Genomic DNA, 18,991 nt, shown 5'->3' on the forward strand with positions numbered 1-18,991 from the left:
ATATTTATTAGCAGTTAATATAACATTTTATAAGTTGGATGTTTGTATAAATTGAATTTTTACTTTAAGTAATTTATTTATTTTTAAGATTTCAGTACTCAAGTTCATTCCAAAATAGATAATAATTAACTAGAAAAAAAATTCTAGGTTAAGCATTTAAAAATATTTATTTCAACAATATTACAATGCATCAAAATATTAAAAATTACAAAAGGTAAACAGAAATTATTTTTCATAACTGAGTTTCAAATGCATATTTAAAAGTACATAGCTTTTAATTCAATCAAAAAATCAATATTCACCTTATACTCTTACAATAAATGTACATAAAAAGCATAGTTATTATAAATATATATGTATATATAACTCACGTATATACATAAAAATATGTGCAGAAATATAAATCTTTGTGTTTAAAAGTATTTGCAACAATACATAAAGAATTGCTATATAAAAAATAAGAAGAAAAAAATAACTTATTAATGCCATTTCCTAAGAGGGAAATAAAGAAAGATATTTCTGACTCAAAATTCATTTATTAAAAAAAAAACAGAATTATGGAACATTTCTATTTAACTATAAATAAATAATACGATTTTCAAAAAATAATAACACAAAAGAAAAAAAAATCAGGTTTGTCATGGTAAACTCACTGAATTGTATCTCAATATGATTAGCATTTCAAACCTATTGTTTTATTATCACAGATGAATATTCTTTTAATAACACGATTAATTTCACACAAAATTCATGATTTTGCTTCTAAACCACAACTTCTCACTTCCTTCTTTTAAAAGCAAATCCAACAGCAGCCGCTACTGCCAATGTACCAACAACTACAGCTGTGGCTCCACCAAATATTGCAGCTGTTCCAACAAGTGCCATACCAGTAATGCCATCTGAAATGTGATAGAAAAATCTATTGTAAAATAGAAATACACTATAAACATTATTTACTAATATAAATAATAGTTTTCAAACTAAACTATGCATTTAACATAGTTCACTTATAATATATAGTTTTAAAAAAAAGAGTAGTTGAGTTATGAGAAATATTGGTGCATAGATTTGTTTAATTATATTTAAATCCCATTCTAAAACAACACAAGAGAAATTTTGAGACAATCCTCAGAATTCCAAGCATAAGATTAAATTATCACTTAAAGTCAGTATAATTTTTTTCAAAATTTTTGCACCATATTGACCTCAATGACAGCAAAACTGGAAGATTTCCTATGCAATATTAATTATTATTTTCTGATTTAATTGTGTAATAATTATAGATTCAGATTATATTAAAGTAGCAAAATTATTTAAAATAATGATATTGTTATATTTTTATTATTTACTTATTTGAAGTTCTGCAGCATTTAATAGCTTCATATCATTCCATTCTAACAAATTTCATTGCACATGGAGATAAATTATATGGCATACAGCATTTAAATCAGAAAACATTTATTCAAAACTATTCAAAAAGACTTAACAGAATTTTCAAGTATTAATCCCATTTTATAATGTAGTTGACCATTTGTTTCTCAATGATTAATTTTCAAGGCATCTGAATCAATTTTCATCTTTCAATGAATATGTAACTTGGTATTAAGTCAGAAAAGTATAAAAATAATTTTAAATGGAATTTTAAATAAACATGGAAGAATCTTAAAGGTGTCTAAGTTTTTGTGATAAATCTATATCTGATAGTATATTTCTGATATTATTCATATACAAAAAAAAAAAAAAAAAAAAAAAAGTTGGGTGGGATGGTTTTAAAAACAGCTATGGTGAGATTGTTAAAAATATTTTTTAAAAATTATACTAATGGTACAGAAAAATAATATGTTCTAAAGAAACAAAATAAGTTATATTTCCTCATTTTTCAATATTAATATCTTAGTACATTTTAATATGGAAAATTATCCCAGAATATAGAGCATATAGCAGCACACAGACCTCTCTTAATTTTCTCATATATAAACTAAGAAACAATTGATAATTTATTAAAGAAATGAACTAATTGTTTGAGTGCTTGGATACAAATACTATGAAAACAGAATACAATGCAAAATGTATTGATATGAATATTTAATATCATCAAAATATACAGAAATCATTCAGGGTTTTTTTTTAGCTCTGTTGTGATCTTATTATAATAATAATGTATAAACAGATTACCTTTTTTTAAGTGTTTCTCAATATAACATTTCAGTTGTTCGGCTTGGACATTGGATGGTTCTACACTTAAAAAGGCTTCTACATACTTTTTTGCTTTTAGATAATCCTATAAATATATTAAATGAATATTATATACTACATATAAGAAATGAAAAATTATTTGAGAAAAATAACATTCTTTTGCAGCTTCAAGAGAAATTTAATTTCTTATCCCTTACAATTTAATAATATGAAAAATTTATATGCATGGTGAAACAATCAATATAATAAATAAGAAGTTATTTCAAAAGAAAAACATGCACATTGAATAATTTTTAATTTTGACATTGGGAAGCATCACATATTTCAAAATTATTGTTTAAAAAGTTATGAATGAAATGACACATCATATACATTGATAACTAATTGTTAGGTTTTTTTTTTTCTAATTTTAAGAATAATTATTAAAAAGCATTAAACACAACATAAATTTAATGATGTGTTTAATACTTCAAGTAATAATTTTAGTTGCTCATTTCCGTAGCTTAAACATAAAAATTACATCAATTAATTCTAATTAATATATATTGATTGCATTTATAAGCAATAAACTAATTCTTGTAGAAAATTTGAATTATATTACTTATACCTTGTTCAAACAGAAGATTTATAACAAATATCAAGTGACTGAGAAGACCACATAGAGTGTAATGCTTTTCATTTTTCCAAAACAACTCTACTTACATGAGAATTATTTACCATTAAGGCACATAATAGCATTTTAGTTTTTCATTATGTGATTATAACTCACTGAAGATTTATCTTATTCTGCAAAATAACATGCATTTTAAAATTATTTTCAAGCTACATTTCAAATTTTGCAGAAGTCAGATGAATGAACAAACTCTCAAAACATTTTGAACAAACAAGAAACAAGAAAAAACATTTTGGTTTCTTCAAATAATGTATTAAACTCTCCATGCAAATAAATTATATAAATATTATTTTTAAAATATTGAGATTAGGGATTAATAGTAGATATTGACAATAATTCATAAAAATAACCATTATTTAAAAGAAAGCACAATCTAGATTTCTAAAGAAATAATTTTTAGTCAATGAAACTTGCTAAAAGTTGAATCTTTAGAAATCAGTTTTTAGCTTTACAACCTTTAATCAATTTTTTAGAAATATCAGCTGATTACTTTTATATGGTCTAAAATTTAAACTTTTGCTATTATCTCTAAGCAAAGTTTTAAATCTGTTCACCAATATTTTTTTTTAAATCAAAAGAGAATTTCAATTCAAAATCTTTTTTCAATGGGGCCAAAACAATTCACACTGATTAGTTATATATATATATATATATAGGAGAGATTTTAGAGAAAAAAAGGAGTGGGGGGGCACTTCCTCCCATATATATATATATATATATATATATATATATATATATATATATATATATATATATATATATATATATATATATATATATATATAATAGTGACAAAAGAAGTTAATGCTAGCAAAAGCTAGAAATTTAAAATTATTATTGATGCATTTAATAAAATAGAAATTCCTAAATTTAATCAGCAATTTAAAAAGAATGCAATAGGGAATTAATGTTCAAAATAATTTTCTGTTACTCTTTACAACTGAAAAAGAGGGGAATGCATTTTAAGTTAATTTTAAGAAAACCCTTCTGCACTGAGAGTATATTTCTCATCAAAATAAGAGATATATTGTGACACCTCAGATTGAATTTATTAATTTCAAGAATTAATACAATTCAAATAAACAAAATTATTTATTTGCTTATTGAAAATGTAGCAAAATTTTTATTCAATATTTAAATTTGCAATTTATGTAACTATTTATGAATTACTTAATAAGTTAGAAAAGAAATAATTAAAAAATTAAGTGCTTTTATTAGTACATAATAATAGTACTAATAAAAAGTAGTTGCATATTATTTACAAATTTAAAAAACTATTGCTTACTTTCAGTTTAGTTTCAACTACTGATAGATAAAATAAACTATCTCTTTTAAGTTCTTCAGTACCTTCCTTGAAAAGTTCTGTTTGCAGGGAAGAAAAATCATTAAAAATATAATGTAAAATGTGTATAAATATATCATGCATGTAAAACTCCCTGTTGTAAACATTTGTTAGCTTAATAATAGCAGAAATTTTTTTAAATATACTGAATTAAGAGAATTGAATTCTTAAAATGATATTCATATTTAAACATAGAAAAGTTTGAATTTAATGATAAAAAATTACTGTTTTCAAAATTTCTAATTAAGACATGCTAAAGCTTGGAAATGAAGTTAGTAAAATAATGAATTGTATCAGATATAAACATCAAGAAGCAAAATCAATATGATTAACTAAACAATAAAATTAATAAATTTATACAACAAAATGCTTTAGAGATTTAAGTAGACAGATAAAAGTTTAGATTAAGATTGATTAAGTTTACAGATAAAAGTAAAATTATTGTAGAATTATTACATAAGAGAAAATTAATTGATCCAATTCCGAAAATTTGCCAAAACAAATGCTGAAATGAATGGAAATGTGTCATGCTTGTAAATTTGAAGAAGAAATTGTAAAAGAACACATTTTTATAACATTAATAATGGTGCATCAATCACAATGTATATAAAAAAAGTATATAAAATAATATATAAAAAAATATTAATTATAAATCTTATCTAAAATATAAATTCTATTGGTCTTTATCAAAAAAAGTTCAAAGTATTGCATTTAATATAGTAATATGCAAAGTAATATAAAATAATGCAAAGTAATATGAAATGAAAAGAAGTACAGAATAAATATTAGTTTTTACTTAATCCAAATGAATCTATTAAAAATAAAAGTAAATTATTGTTATTATTAGTCAATGATTAGAAATATACCTTGCAAAGTGCTTGTACCTCACTTTATAAAGTACATCTACATGTGGTTATTAAAATAAGGGAAACAACTGTAAAAGTAATATTTAAGGATACACTTCATAAGCATTAAAATATATTCTTAATTATCAGTTTCTTTTTTTAATATAAAAATATATATATCATGGTAGTATGAGGTAGCTTTAGTAAAGTTACATATGTCTTGGATGTCTATCAAAAGTGTAATATGTTAGACCTCACAGACTTTAAAAGAGATCAAACTGTTGGAGCCCGACTAGCTGGGCAACTACGACTAAAGTATCGTAAGTATGGTATTTAAAATCATAACAGCACACACACAACGCGGCCAGACAAGCTCAGCAAAGCAAATTAGTGGATGTAAGGAGAAGCTGAGTGAAAGAGACCAAGTGGATTGTAATGCCTAAAAAGAAAACAATGACAACTAGCACTAAATGAAGAATTCAGCAAGCATCTGGATTGTCCAATATCAATAATTACAATTAGGAGGTTCTCCATTATAAGCAGAACATTTACGACAGAACTTGTGATCAGAATTTTCTATGATGATAATCTCTTATTCAGCAGCAGGATTTGTCCAACTGTGATTTGATGAATACGAGAATGAAATGAAACATCTATCTTGGTCTCTACAGTTTCTCAACTTCAATATAATAAAACCTTTATGGATCAATTTAAAGTTTCAATCCAGAATCAATATCCTCCATATAATAATATATAACTTATCCCAATTCATGGTTCACTACAAAATTCTTAGTACTGTACTTTTTTAAAGGACAATGCTTTTTTTAGTTTAAAAATTAATATTTTGTTAATATGCTTGTGTGACATAAAAAAATTAAACAGATTAAAAAAATGTAGTATTTATTACCTCCCCCTCCCTTTCTTTAATGAAATTAAAAATTGTAACCAGGAAAGCATGTAAAAAAAATCCAATCATTTTCATATTTTACCTTTTTTTACATACATATATATATTCCTCAGCAATAAATTTGTTAGGTTAAAAAAAAATTATATTAGTGTTTGATGTATTCTAAATTTCAATCTTCAATATCTTATACTGGAACAAATATCAGTTCCCTTTATTTTTTAGAAATAATACATTATCATATGCAAGACTATCTAAAATAATTGTATTGATTACAAAATAACGATTACTTCCTTACAAATAACAATACTAAGGGAAAAAATGTTGAATACAAAATAGAAGGAAGTTTCAAGTTTTATTTACATAGTAAAAATTTCCCTACGTGAATTTTCTAGGTTATATAGGCAACATTTGTGCAGGAGTTCATTTCATGCCATGTTCTGTGAAGCATGCTTACATCCATTGATGCAGGTTTAATAGTCACATGCATGTTTTACATGCATATCAAAATCTTTTGAATTACTTTTGTATTTTTATTTATTAGAATTGATTTTATTCTAAATAGTTTCTTTATTTTCAACAATCAATGAATTGAAAGTACATATATAGTAGGCTTCATGTGCTAGTAAAATGTAGCAACACAGAGTTTTTATGCATGCAATTGAACTAAGCTTCCTTCTATATTTGTCCACATGTTTTCTTATTTATAAGGAAGTTATAGCCATTTGTAATTAGCATCAATGTTTTGAAAAATCCAGTAGGAAAAAAAACTGTTCTATTAAGTTTCAATATGTCTATCATGAATAAATTTAAAATATAACTTAAATATACACCAAAAGTTTAGTAAGTAAGTTTTAAAAAAAAAAGGCAGTTGAAATAATTTTAGGAGATTTATTATAAAGAAGCAGTTGTAATAGATTTTGAATATCGCAAATTAAATTAAGTTATACTAGTAATTTTAGTAGACAAAGTTTAACACATTCAAAAAAAGTATTCACAAATTATAAACACACACAAAATAAAAGCTCTCATTAAAAATTATTTGAAAAGAAAGAATTTTTACCTTCAAACAGAACTGAAGCCTGTTTAAGATCATGATGATTCTTACTGTGTGTCAAGCAACAGGCATACTGAAATTTAGTTTGCAGCTCAACTTCACCAGCAGCTTGTTGTTCTTCATATGCTTTTTGGTACATCTATTTGATATATGATTAAAAACAAAGATTCGATTTTAAAGACTAATATACAATATATATATATGAAGATTTATGATTGGACATAAGAAAATATGAAATTTTAGAATACAGATATTCAAAAGTATGTTTTTCCATAACAAAAATAAATATATTTCCTTCATTCTTAAAATGAAAGCAATGAAAAACTGTAATATTTTTACTTTCTTAACAATATAAGTCATTAATACATCAGCAACTTGTTTCATAATTGCTCTTTTTAATACCAGTTGAGATATTTAATACTAGACATTCTTTTAATAAAAATACTTATAGGCTAATACAATCGATGTCAACATTGAGACAAACAATTACTAATAGGGAGTATAAAAGCTTCTACATTTTTTTCTGTGAGTTGTGGATATTTTCATTGATTAAGTTTTCTTCCATCATTAGGACTTTTAAATGTCAGCAAATACATACTAAATTTATGCTTTTAATGAAAGCACTTCCAGTAACCTTCAGACACATACCAAATTCTTTGAAAATGAAGCAAAACAAAAATACTGCCATAATTTTAGTAAAGAAATGATGCTAGAAGTGATTTCTGATTTAAAAGGTATTATTTGTTACAAATGGTGCACAATAAATGAAAATTTGTGTTTGTAAATTTTTGTCACTTCTTAAGAGATACTATCATATGTAAATATCCAAAAAAAGAGAACCTTATTTTTTAAAAAAATTAGTAGACTAGAAACTATGGCCTAAAAAATTGTCCAAGAATTATTTTATAGTTTTTAATACTTAGCTCAGTACTAAATACATTTGAACTAATATTTACCAATTTCTGGATTAAAACAAAAAAATGAATATATATATATATATATATATATATATATATATATATATATATATATATATATATATATATATATATATTATTCTCCCCCCCCAAAAAAAAGGCCATTCAAAATGAGCTAACAAATATGCAGTTTGTAACACTTTCAACAACATTATGAATCTTGAGATAAATATGCATGAGTAAATAGAAGGAAGAAGAATGTACTTTGAAGGAAGTGTTATTTAAATTGGCATAGTTTCAGTACATGTATTTTAAAGATTTATTTTGGGGATTGATTCTGGAAATAAAAAAAAAAAAAATGAATTTTTAAATTGTATGCCCAATTTTATTTAAATCTCAGCATTATATTAGTTCTCAATGTTACAGTTTATATGAAGTGTACAAAAGTTGCTTTAGATTTTTAGGAAACATTATCTAAAAATGAGAATCTCAATACATTATATGTGATAAATCATCACATATATAATAATGTGATGATTACATAATACATTATTTATTATACATTATGTCAAATTATGTTAATTATATGATAGTAAAAAAACAATATTGGCAATACCTTAAAATTAGTGCATCAGTGAACTTTTTAAAAAGTAGCTTGTAGATACAACCAAAGTACATGAAAATAATATTGTAGGTATCGAATATAATATATTAAGATTTAAAAAAAAAGAAGCATGCTAACGATGATAGAAAAAATCAACACAGAATATAAAAGTACTTTGAATTAATACATTTCATAACATTACAAGATAAATAGTAAATACAATATAAATAGGATTAATAGATTGTCACCTAATTAAAAAAATTATAATAAATTCATTGAAGGCAGTAATTATACCAATGAAGTTAAATATAATAAGATTTTTATGCCATGGCAAAAATATTATACGAGAATCCCAAATTTCCAGCTAAGCTAGCGCTAAAATTAACCTGTTGCACTATTAAAACAATATTTATTCCCCTTATAATAAGATGCGAATTGCAATGATAATATAAGGTATGATAATAGTAACTGCATTAGTGAAAACAAATTCAAATCAAACTTTTCAATTCGAAAAAATTCTTTCAGATGAAAACAGAATAACTACTCCGTAATAATAACAACCTGAAATTTTTCTAGTTATTTATTCTATAATTATTTAATAAACAGCATTTCGAATAATTTAAAAAGCGTTATATGTCAAATTAACAGGGATTCAGACAAAACTATATGAAGTCAAATACCTCTCGATCTTCAGCGGAAACATTATAATTGAGCAATGTTTTCATATCCTCATCACTTAAAACAGCAACCGTATTTTCAGTGGACATTGTAAATTCATATAAATATAAGAAATAAATTTAAAAAAATATATACTTAGAAAAAAAATCTTATCTGGCTAATTACATACAAATACGCAACAAAACATCACATCATGTCATAACATTTGTAAATAAACAATGCCTGTCGTTAATATTGCCAGTTCGCACAGCAATTTCTGAAAATAATGAAAATGAGGGAAAATGCATCAGAAAAGCTTTGATCGCATTTTGTAAAAATGAAGTCGAAAAGAGAAAAATAACGAGCTTCATTGTTTCTTATATACGATTTACTGCTCGCTTTTTAAATAATTGGAAGTTTAATGAAGGTCAAAAAAGTTTTATTTTGTCAGAGCGTAAGGATGTTGTTCAATTCGATTCTAATCGGCAAAGCCCTAATGCTTTAATTTAGTTTAGTTATTTATTCTGGAATGAACTGAGATATTCTTTGTCGTTTCGAACTACTTTCAAATGACGAGGAAGACACATGAATCTGAGTTGGCTTCCCCTACTCTCATCCCACAATAATGGATAGTGATTAGAATTATAAAAGTATGATCCTGAGGATGAGCCTTCTTATTTTGAACAATAATAGAATAAGAAAACATGCGATATTACCATGTACAAACAGAAATACAAGCATAGATATTATTGTTCTTGCCTGCATCCAGAACATCCCATACACAAACGTTAGATGTTTGATTTATAATTCTAAATTTAAAAGTATAAAGCCCTGGGATATGTGGTGTAGTTAGATCATTTTGCCACGATCTTGCAATATCTAAGCCAGTACTCTAAACTCTAACGTCATAAAATTTTGTTAATAAGTCTATTCTGCTACTTTATGTGAATTCCTATTATTGATACTAATGAACTGTAATGAAAGCTTATAAGCCAGCTAACAGCTACGCAACACGAGCAATTGCTTTTGTATCATGGTCATGTTACTGGACTGCGAGCCACAAGGTCCCAGGTTCAATCCTCACTCATACCAATCCGTCACAGAACAATAGTTTGCTGTGTTCACTCCAGTCACCCTAAAAGATAATTATGTACTAAGAAAGCTATTAGCACACACAGAATACAACCTATATTACTTTCTGAATTTTTGTGGAATGTTAGATACGGATTGATTTTAGTATTCGGTGCTAAATTATAATATACTTGACCAAAACATTATTAAATTATAATTTTAAGTGTGTTAAAAGTAAAATATATAGAAAACATAATTAGGTTGCAATCGAATTTGTAACTTTACATGCATATACAAATCTCTTAAAAAAATCACTAGACAATCAGTGAGCTAATGTGTGTATATTGTAGTGTGAAAATGTTTGCTTCATTATCTGCTATAGAGTAGATACTTTATTCAGTAGTAATGAATCAGATATTGTTAATTAAAACAGAGTTCCCACTCTTATTGAAGAGAAATTGTAAGGACTTTCAATTATCTTTATTTAAATAATTCAAGGACCATAATATTATGTATTTTAGACATAAAATGCAATAAATAAATTTAAATGTAATTTTATTATTAATGTTCAAATGTATAGTTACTTTCTAGTTTACAATTTCTAAATGCTTAAGAGAACAGCAATAAGGAGATCTGAAGTGTACTCATCTTTAGTTAATAAGATAAAACTTACATCTCAAAGTGTGTTTTGAGATCACAATTCAAGTGACCATACTGTTAATATTAGCAATGACTGGATGCTATCTTCTCACAAACTACTAAAAGGTATTATGTTCAAACACTTTCATATTTTAGTTGAAACAAAATTCATTAAAATACTTTAATTTCAAAATAATTTCTTAATCTTACTTTTGAAGAAGTGCGTATTGGCAGAATGAAAAGAAAAAGGAGATCAACACAACTTAAGAAATCTTTACTTATATTTAAACAAAAGAACTGGAAATAGTGTTCCATTAAAATATTTTAAATTTAAATTCCTCTATTAAAGTTTCAATTTCTAAACTATTTGATTTTACTATGCATTGAAAATCTCTATTATTTTCTGCCTTTTCAATTAGTTTCCTCACAGATTTTTGCAGTTATAAAATTCTTTTCAGTTTTCGTCCTGTTTGATTATAAATCATAGAATATATCTGCACTGCGTTTCTTTTTCTTATATTTTTCACCATTTTGAGATTGCAATATTCCTGTTTGTCCATTTTTTCGATATATTTAGACTGGGGCATTTTTTTTTTTTTTTGTATATATAAAGTTCATTTGCGATTTGAAAATTCTCTACTCCACCACATTTTTTTTATTATTATTCAGTTAACAATAAAAAAATGCACCATATATTTATTTTGAAGTTTTTTCAACCTAAATAATTTTTATTTAAGAATTCCTTCCCAACTATCGCCTGGCCGTGGAAATGTATCATCAGAATCTTAAATATTTCCCACAGCTTTTGATAAGATTTTTGACCCTTTCAATATGAAAACTAGTCAATTCAATTTTTTGATTCTTCAAATTCTATTGAATTGTTGTTGAAGAAGTTTTAAAAATAAAATTCAATTCTTTTTCTTACAGACACTTGCAATTCATTCACACACACACACACACACACACACCACACACACACACACACACACACACACACACACACCACACACACACGTCGTTTTAACATTTGGTCCCCAAAAAATTCCATAAAGAATTATTTGATATCGTCGTTTGTCGTCGTCGTTAAAAAAAAAATCAAAGGAATACCATTAACAGTTTTTAGGCCTTCAAGAACCTCAATTTTCGACATTGAAAATTTTCAAACAGTGAGTGGCCATCTTTTTACTTTCACGTACTCGTAGTATTGAGAAATTATAAAAATGATCAAAAAATTCGAACTCGAGATTTTGATGAATCCCCACTTTTCAGACCTCTCTGATTCGAAAACCACATTTTTGAGAAACGCCCGTCTATCTGTGACAAAGATAACTTAAAAATACTTTGAGCTAGACGGTTGAAATTTGGTATATAGTCTTTACCTCGTTTGAATTTTTATAAAATTTTTTGTAAAATCTGTTCAGAGGAAATTCGTCTGATTGAATACAAGTTAACACGATAATTATAAAACGAAAAGAGGTAGATAAATAAAATTCAGTACAGAGATTTAATATCTATAGCGTAAATACCTGCTAAATTGTAAGCCAAATCCAGCAAAGGGTTGACTGTCTATTGCTTTGTACTTTCATAAACATGTAAACGCGATAATACAAAAACAGTGATTTTAATTTTGATATGAAATTTTGTGACAAGTTCCGTTTTGTTAAATTTTTGATTCAATCGCTTGAGGAAATGCGTCTAAAACACAAATATCGATTTTTGGATACTATTAACACATGTCGAGGTTTATTCGCTAAGGATGACACGATAGATTCAATAAAAATGCTAAAGTCAAGCCAAAAATTAATATTTCTTGACAATTGTACGCCAATACCATATAAGGCATTCTCTGGTATGACAAGCTTATTAGAGAGTATGTGAGAAAATTTTGGGAATGTGTATCGAGGAACGTTATTTTTTTTTTTTTTGACAACTCCTGAAAATTTTATTGTACAATTAATTTTGCAATAAATTTACTTTGATTAGGCAAATTATGTGTTAACCTGGTTTTAGTAGCTCAAGAATGAGTACGCACCGTATATTTCACTCATCAAACATTACCTTTTTCGGCATAAAGCTTTGCTCTAGAGTTTAATTGGGTGAAAACTTTTGTCTTTTACATTTTGAGTATCACAAAAGACCCCTTTCTTACTACAAAATGCCACAGATTATAAAATGCTCCTGTATTATTATCATTAAAACAACAAATTATAGAAAATGGAAAAATTATTTTGCAATCTTTTAATAGAGCGCGTAGAACCCAAATAGTTTTTCTTTCATATGTTAATGAATAATGATACTCTTCCATTAATAGGATTTTCTTCCCATAAAACTTCATTATTAGATGCGTACAGAACTTCCTGAGTAAAACGAGCCGCAGAAACAAAAACTAATTAACCATAACTCCGTAAAACACTTTTCGCTATTACGAGCATCAACTTGGAGGATAAACACTACATTTACAATGGAAATAAAATTTAATGGATTTGCTTTACTTTTTAAAGTCAAATATTATCAAAAAGTAAAAATACAGTGCTCCTGCGGTCACATACTTTAGCCAAGTCACTGATAAAGAGCACAAATAATTTTTGTAGCGCACAGCACATTTCACAACTATTTTTTCAAAGCTCGTCAAATCTGCAATTTTTCTGATTACTGTCCGGACATTTCAAAAAGGGGGTGGGGAGGGTATTATAAAAAGGAAACTGACATGCACAACAAAGCTAAAGCCTCTCATTTTTCATTGCTAAAATTATTTTGCTCAATTTTGGCAAGCGTAGTCAACTAAACCACCAAACTCAAGAAAAATAAATGTTGATGGGCACAAATATGGAATTACTTTTGAATCCACCTTAAATAAATTATACTTTTTGAGAACGAGAGTAATGAGATTATATATGAAATAATAAGGTTTCTTCAAAATATAGAAAATTTAGTATGGTATCATATAGAATTAGATATTCTAAAAAAATTGAATTTTCATGTTTCTACGTGAAGATATTTCCCATTTTTCACTTTCTCGTATGCAAGTATGTAAAGGGAAAAATTTTAATAGATCAATAATTCGATCCCGAGATTTTGGCGCATCTAAATGTTTTGCATCTCCCCGAGAAAGAAAAACGAATTTTTGGAATTATGTCTATCTGCTTGCCTATGTATTCGTAAAAAAAGATAACTGAAATTGTTTGAGTGGATAGATAAAATTTAGTGTGATTTTAACATCAAATTTGTAGATTTTAATCCAATTTTGAGCGAAATCTATTCAGTAGATGTCTCTCCGTCCCAGTACAAAAAACACGATATCTATAAAACAGAGTTATATAAATAAAAATTCTGTTCATAAGTTTAACATTTAAAATATAAGGCCGCATCAAATTTGGAATCATATCCGTCAAAGGGTTGTCCGTCTTACTTTCTCATGCATGTAAACGCGATAATTCAAGAAGACAATGGTTTAAATAAATGCAATTTGTTATGTGAACCTGTGACTACAAATAGTCCTATGTCAAATTTTGGTTCCATTCGGTTGGGGAACAGGCGTCCAGAATAAATATTTGATTTTCTGTTATTTATGTATCAACCGCACGCAAATGATTAATCGACATACTCCATATTATATGGAAACGCTGGTTTAAATCAAATATTGATATTTCTTAACTATTATTTGTTAGTGCTATGCAATTAATACACAAATATCAATTTTCTTTATTCTTTCCGGAACACAAAACTCTAAAATAAAAATCTGAGTATTCGAGGCATTCAGAGTCTTATCTAAGGTCCACAATTTTATACGGGAGAAAGGGTGATAATATTTTTATTACAGAATATATGAGAAAATTTTGTTTCTTACTGATTTAAAATTGTTAACAATGCAAATCCATATAACATATTCAATTTTTAATTATTTTATATTCTTTAGTTGCAAAATAATGAAATAGAATACTAATTTTCAACATTACATTCTTGCAACGTTTCAACAAACGTTCGAGGACTGTGGATGCCTCCGAAACAGTCTCTGGAAACGCTGCTTTAACAAAATAGCATTAATACATTTATTTTAAAGTAAAGAAGATGACATGATTAAAAAGAAAGGGAAAAACTTCCCATGACTACCGTGCAAATGCTTTAAAGACGATCTTATTTTTGAAAAATTTTCTGTATTTTTATCTGTTATTAGCCCCCATGGCAGGAAATTCTGCTCATTAAATGGAGGAATATCGCATATGTAGCTATCTACAAACTTTTTGTCAGATGGGATGGGAGTAGCGGAGAGCCCGCATAAAATATCTTAAACATTTTGTTTCCATCTAAATAGCTATATATACTTGTTCGTACAATATTTTTTCTTCGTTCGCGAAGAAAAGAATAATTCTGATAATTTATAAACAAAAACTATCCTAATGCAAATAAAAGCATAGATTAGATTTTTGTGCGAATTCTTCCAAAAATTATTTCATTCGGAATGCTTTTTCAATTAAAATTTCTGCAATTATTCTTTCTGATTTGAAACACAAATAAAATTTCTTTTACGAGTTACGTAGAATAGTGGAAATTTGCTAAATAATAAGACTTTCGCAAAATAAAGACAAAAGGGGGGGAAATGAAAGCTAATTAAATACATACTATATAGGTGAAAGTTTGGGGACTTTATATACTTAAGAGTTTTGTAAAAGTAAATTTAATGCTTTTTCAATAGCCAGTTTTAAATGCAATCTTCATTCATTAAATGCAACCTTCAAGCATGAAATGAGAACATTTCTTATTTGTCTAATCAGTTTATTAAATAATTAATTTTCTAAAAAAGAATTCCTTCGCTCTTTATTAGCTCTCAAGGCGGACAATTCTGCGCATGTCACATACTGGTTTTGAGAAGTAAGGAGTAAAAACGTTGTTTCTTAGAAACACTTTAAATATAAATATTAATCCGAATTGATCTGAAAGTCTCATATTTTACTAAAATAAAGAGCAAAATTTAAAAATAATAAATATTATTAAACAAATTTGAAATTTATATAGCTTTCTTATTTTCATCAATCTTTATGACTACCACCAGAGCAAATCGAGTAACTGACTTTTTACCTTCTTTATAACTTTGCAGCATTCAAAGTACAAACCACAGCGACATTATTTATATTTTCTCAGAATTTTCAAACTTAGAACTGTTTCGCCCCTTTCTTTTACTTTGCTATTCCTTTTTGTACTTTGCTTTAAAAATTACTTGTAAATTGTTAAAGTAGTTTCCGACTTCTTCCTTGTTAAAATCCACGAAATGGTTTACAATTAACAATTTACATTTTTTTTTTTAACAAAAAGGAAATAACGCCAATCAATCAACGCTGGCTATATCTTTGATTTACTGAAATCTGTCTGAGTAGGTTGGATTTTATTTAATTGCACACCAAAATTCGAATGCCCACAAAATAGTCTGTAATGCTACACAGCTTGCTCTTGGGAAAGTGAGAATTTTAGTTTCTTTCCACAGCGATTTTTCTGAAAGATTAGACTGTTGAAACTTGTCTTTATATAAGGTGGATTCATGGATTTCGAGATTTTCTTTCTTCCTTTATTTTTTAGCCTCTCGGTAATTGAACGGCGGTTCTTAACTGAGTCTAGCTTTAAGATCTCCTTTAAATACACATATAATTTCAAGATATTTATACAATCCACAAAGTGCCATTAGATTAAAGTATTTTTTTGTAAAACCGTGCCTTTGTTATATAGAGCGGAATTAATCTATACAAATTCTATTTATTTAACAAGTTTCATTTCTATTAAAAGTGGATAAAGGGAGAAAAAGAAATGGGTAACTGCAATGTCTCATGGTATTTACTGATTATCTGATTTTTATTATTGCTTTCAAAACGAGACTTATCTTAAAATCCAGAGGACTGAAAAGCATCGATTTTTTTCCACGTCAGAGAGTTTCCAAATAGTGAGAAAAATAAGAAAGTGATGGGTCTAATCAAACACATGTCCTTTCTACGATCTAAGGAGGCAATCAAAAGCTTTATGCCATGCTTTGAATTACCGGAAGTATCAGTGCAGGGACCCCCCCCCCCCACCGTATGGTATTTCCCCATATACAATACAATAAATTTCGAATAAAAAAATTAATACAGTAATTTGGGCCGCCTACTGACTTCTCATAATTTCGAATTCTGAAACAAACATGCAGAAATGTCAGTTTGCTAATACCGCTCAGCAACGGATTGTAAAACCCGTGTCCTCCGCGCTTATGCGCATGCGTTAGGATAGGTTTAATTCGTCAAAATAGGGGTGAAAGGAGGAGATATTTACATTTACTAGTATCTAATAGGGGAAATCCAAGGTCAAAGGGAATACCGGAAATGCACTCATCGTTCCGCGTCTCACCCTTTAATGAGATGGAGTCGTCGAAATGTGGTCGTCTCAGAATCCGTTGACGAACAGTATATATATATATATATACTGTTCGTAGTATATAAAGTATATATATATACTTCTAGGAATAAAATTATTTTCACTGTTAACCATGGAATTATCATATAACTAAAATATTATTTAGATGAAAGTAGTTTTCATTAAAAAAAATCAAAACTGATATTTAATAATTTAAATCAAGCACAAGTACAATTAAAAAAATAACAAGGTCAAAGATACCTAAAAATAAAATCAGAAAAAAGAATAACTTATTTTTTTGTATAAGGCATATTTTTGAATAAGCTTCATACATTTGGTTCTAAATTTCATACATAAAAACAATTTTAATTAAAAGGAATAGGAATTAATCATCATTGTGATCACATATCAAATTTCATTTATCTAGTTTGTCGCATTTTTGAATATGCTAGAAAGATCTAAAAATATAGGGATAAAGTGAAACTTTCAAGTCAAATTTTTTGATTGGATCTTTCTTTTTTACCCAAGAAAGAGAAATGGAGTAATGCAATTTTTTTAAACTTTCTAAAAACCATACATATTAAGAATGGGAATGCATCTAGAAGAATTGTTATCATTTGGACTCATAAATGGGTTTTCACTCTGTTTAATAGTTCAAATCAATAAAATATATATATTTTTAAATATCAGTATGTAAAATAAGTAAATTAAAAAAAATATTTCATATAGAATATTTTAATATTTCTCTCCTCTCACTTCTTCTCCCCCTTAGTCACCAAAATAAATTTTAATATGTCCATATTAAAAATGTGTACATTATTAATTAAATGCAAACAAATGAGAAAAAAATATCAGATGCAAGTTTTGTATTCTTTGAACAGAATTAAACAGAAAACTGTAATTATTAAACATATAAGTTCTTAAACAAGTGACTAATATCCTAATAAGTCCTTCCTCTAGAAATATATTGAGAAAAAAAATTTTGGAAATCGCAAAAAGAATATTAATTAATGTTATAAAGTTTTATTACAGAATACCAAAAACTAAAGTTTGATTATTCCATTTTATATTATAAAAAAACCAAGTTATTTTTATATTACAATATTCAAGTTATTTTTTAATTCAGGAATAAAATTTTTGGATTTTCAATTCAGAATAATTCTTAGTACACTGAGACATTTTTAGGCAATTAGCAAATCATCATTGCCTACACTAGCACTGCCTACAATAACAATAAAAATTGAAAATAACATCTTTTCATAGATAGTCCATGAAAGCAAGAAGGTGATAATATTCTTTGAGAAAAATCCATGAAAGGATGGAATTTTAATACTTTTCCCAGCTATAAATTGGTGACTGATTATCTTTTTTCTGAATGTCCTCAAAGTGTGATATTTCTATATGAGAAGCAAAATTTGTCAGACTTTATCATTTCAAGTTTTTTAACACCTGCTTTATACTTAGTCTTAAATTAATTGTACAATCGCACATTAATGGTTTAAAATTAGAAATTTTAGAAGAATAGAATAATTTTATGTGTAACTAAAAGCTTTAACATCAAAACATCATTTCTTTTTACAATATGCAATTATTGAACAGTTAATTTTATGTATGAATACTTAATTTCATATATATTCATTAATTTTTAGCACTTCACAAGAGCCACACACCATTCTCATGAAGTGTTTTAACATAGAGCAGTTAGCAGCCA

The 18,991-nt window shown here is 26.7% G+C and overlaps 1 protein-coding gene across 1 annotated transcript; it reads right to left on the reverse strand.

Annotated features, from left to right (window-relative positions):
* Positions 1–329: 329 nt before the first annotated feature.
* On the reverse strand, positions 330–9,443 carry LOC129967163 (mitochondrial fission 1 protein-like). Its single transcript, XM_056081859.1, has 5 exons — positions 9,219–9,443; positions 7,024–7,156; positions 4,155–4,231; positions 2,176–2,281; positions 330–899 (listed from the first exon to the last, which is right to left on the reverse strand). Exons 1-5 carry the CDS (start codon positions 9,303–9,305, stop codon positions 778–780), a joined length of 525 nt encoding a protein of 174 aa, XP_055937834.1. The 5' UTR covers positions 9,306–9,443; the 3' UTR covers positions 330–777.
* Positions 9,444–18,991: the final 9,548 nt, after the last annotated feature.

This window comes from Argiope bruennichi, chromosome 4, assembly GCF_947563725.1.
Source record: "Argiope bruennichi chromosome 4, qqArgBrue1.1, whole genome shotgun sequence".
NCBI lineage: Eukaryota > Metazoa > Arthropoda > Arachnida > Araneae > Araneidae > Argiope > Argiope bruennichi.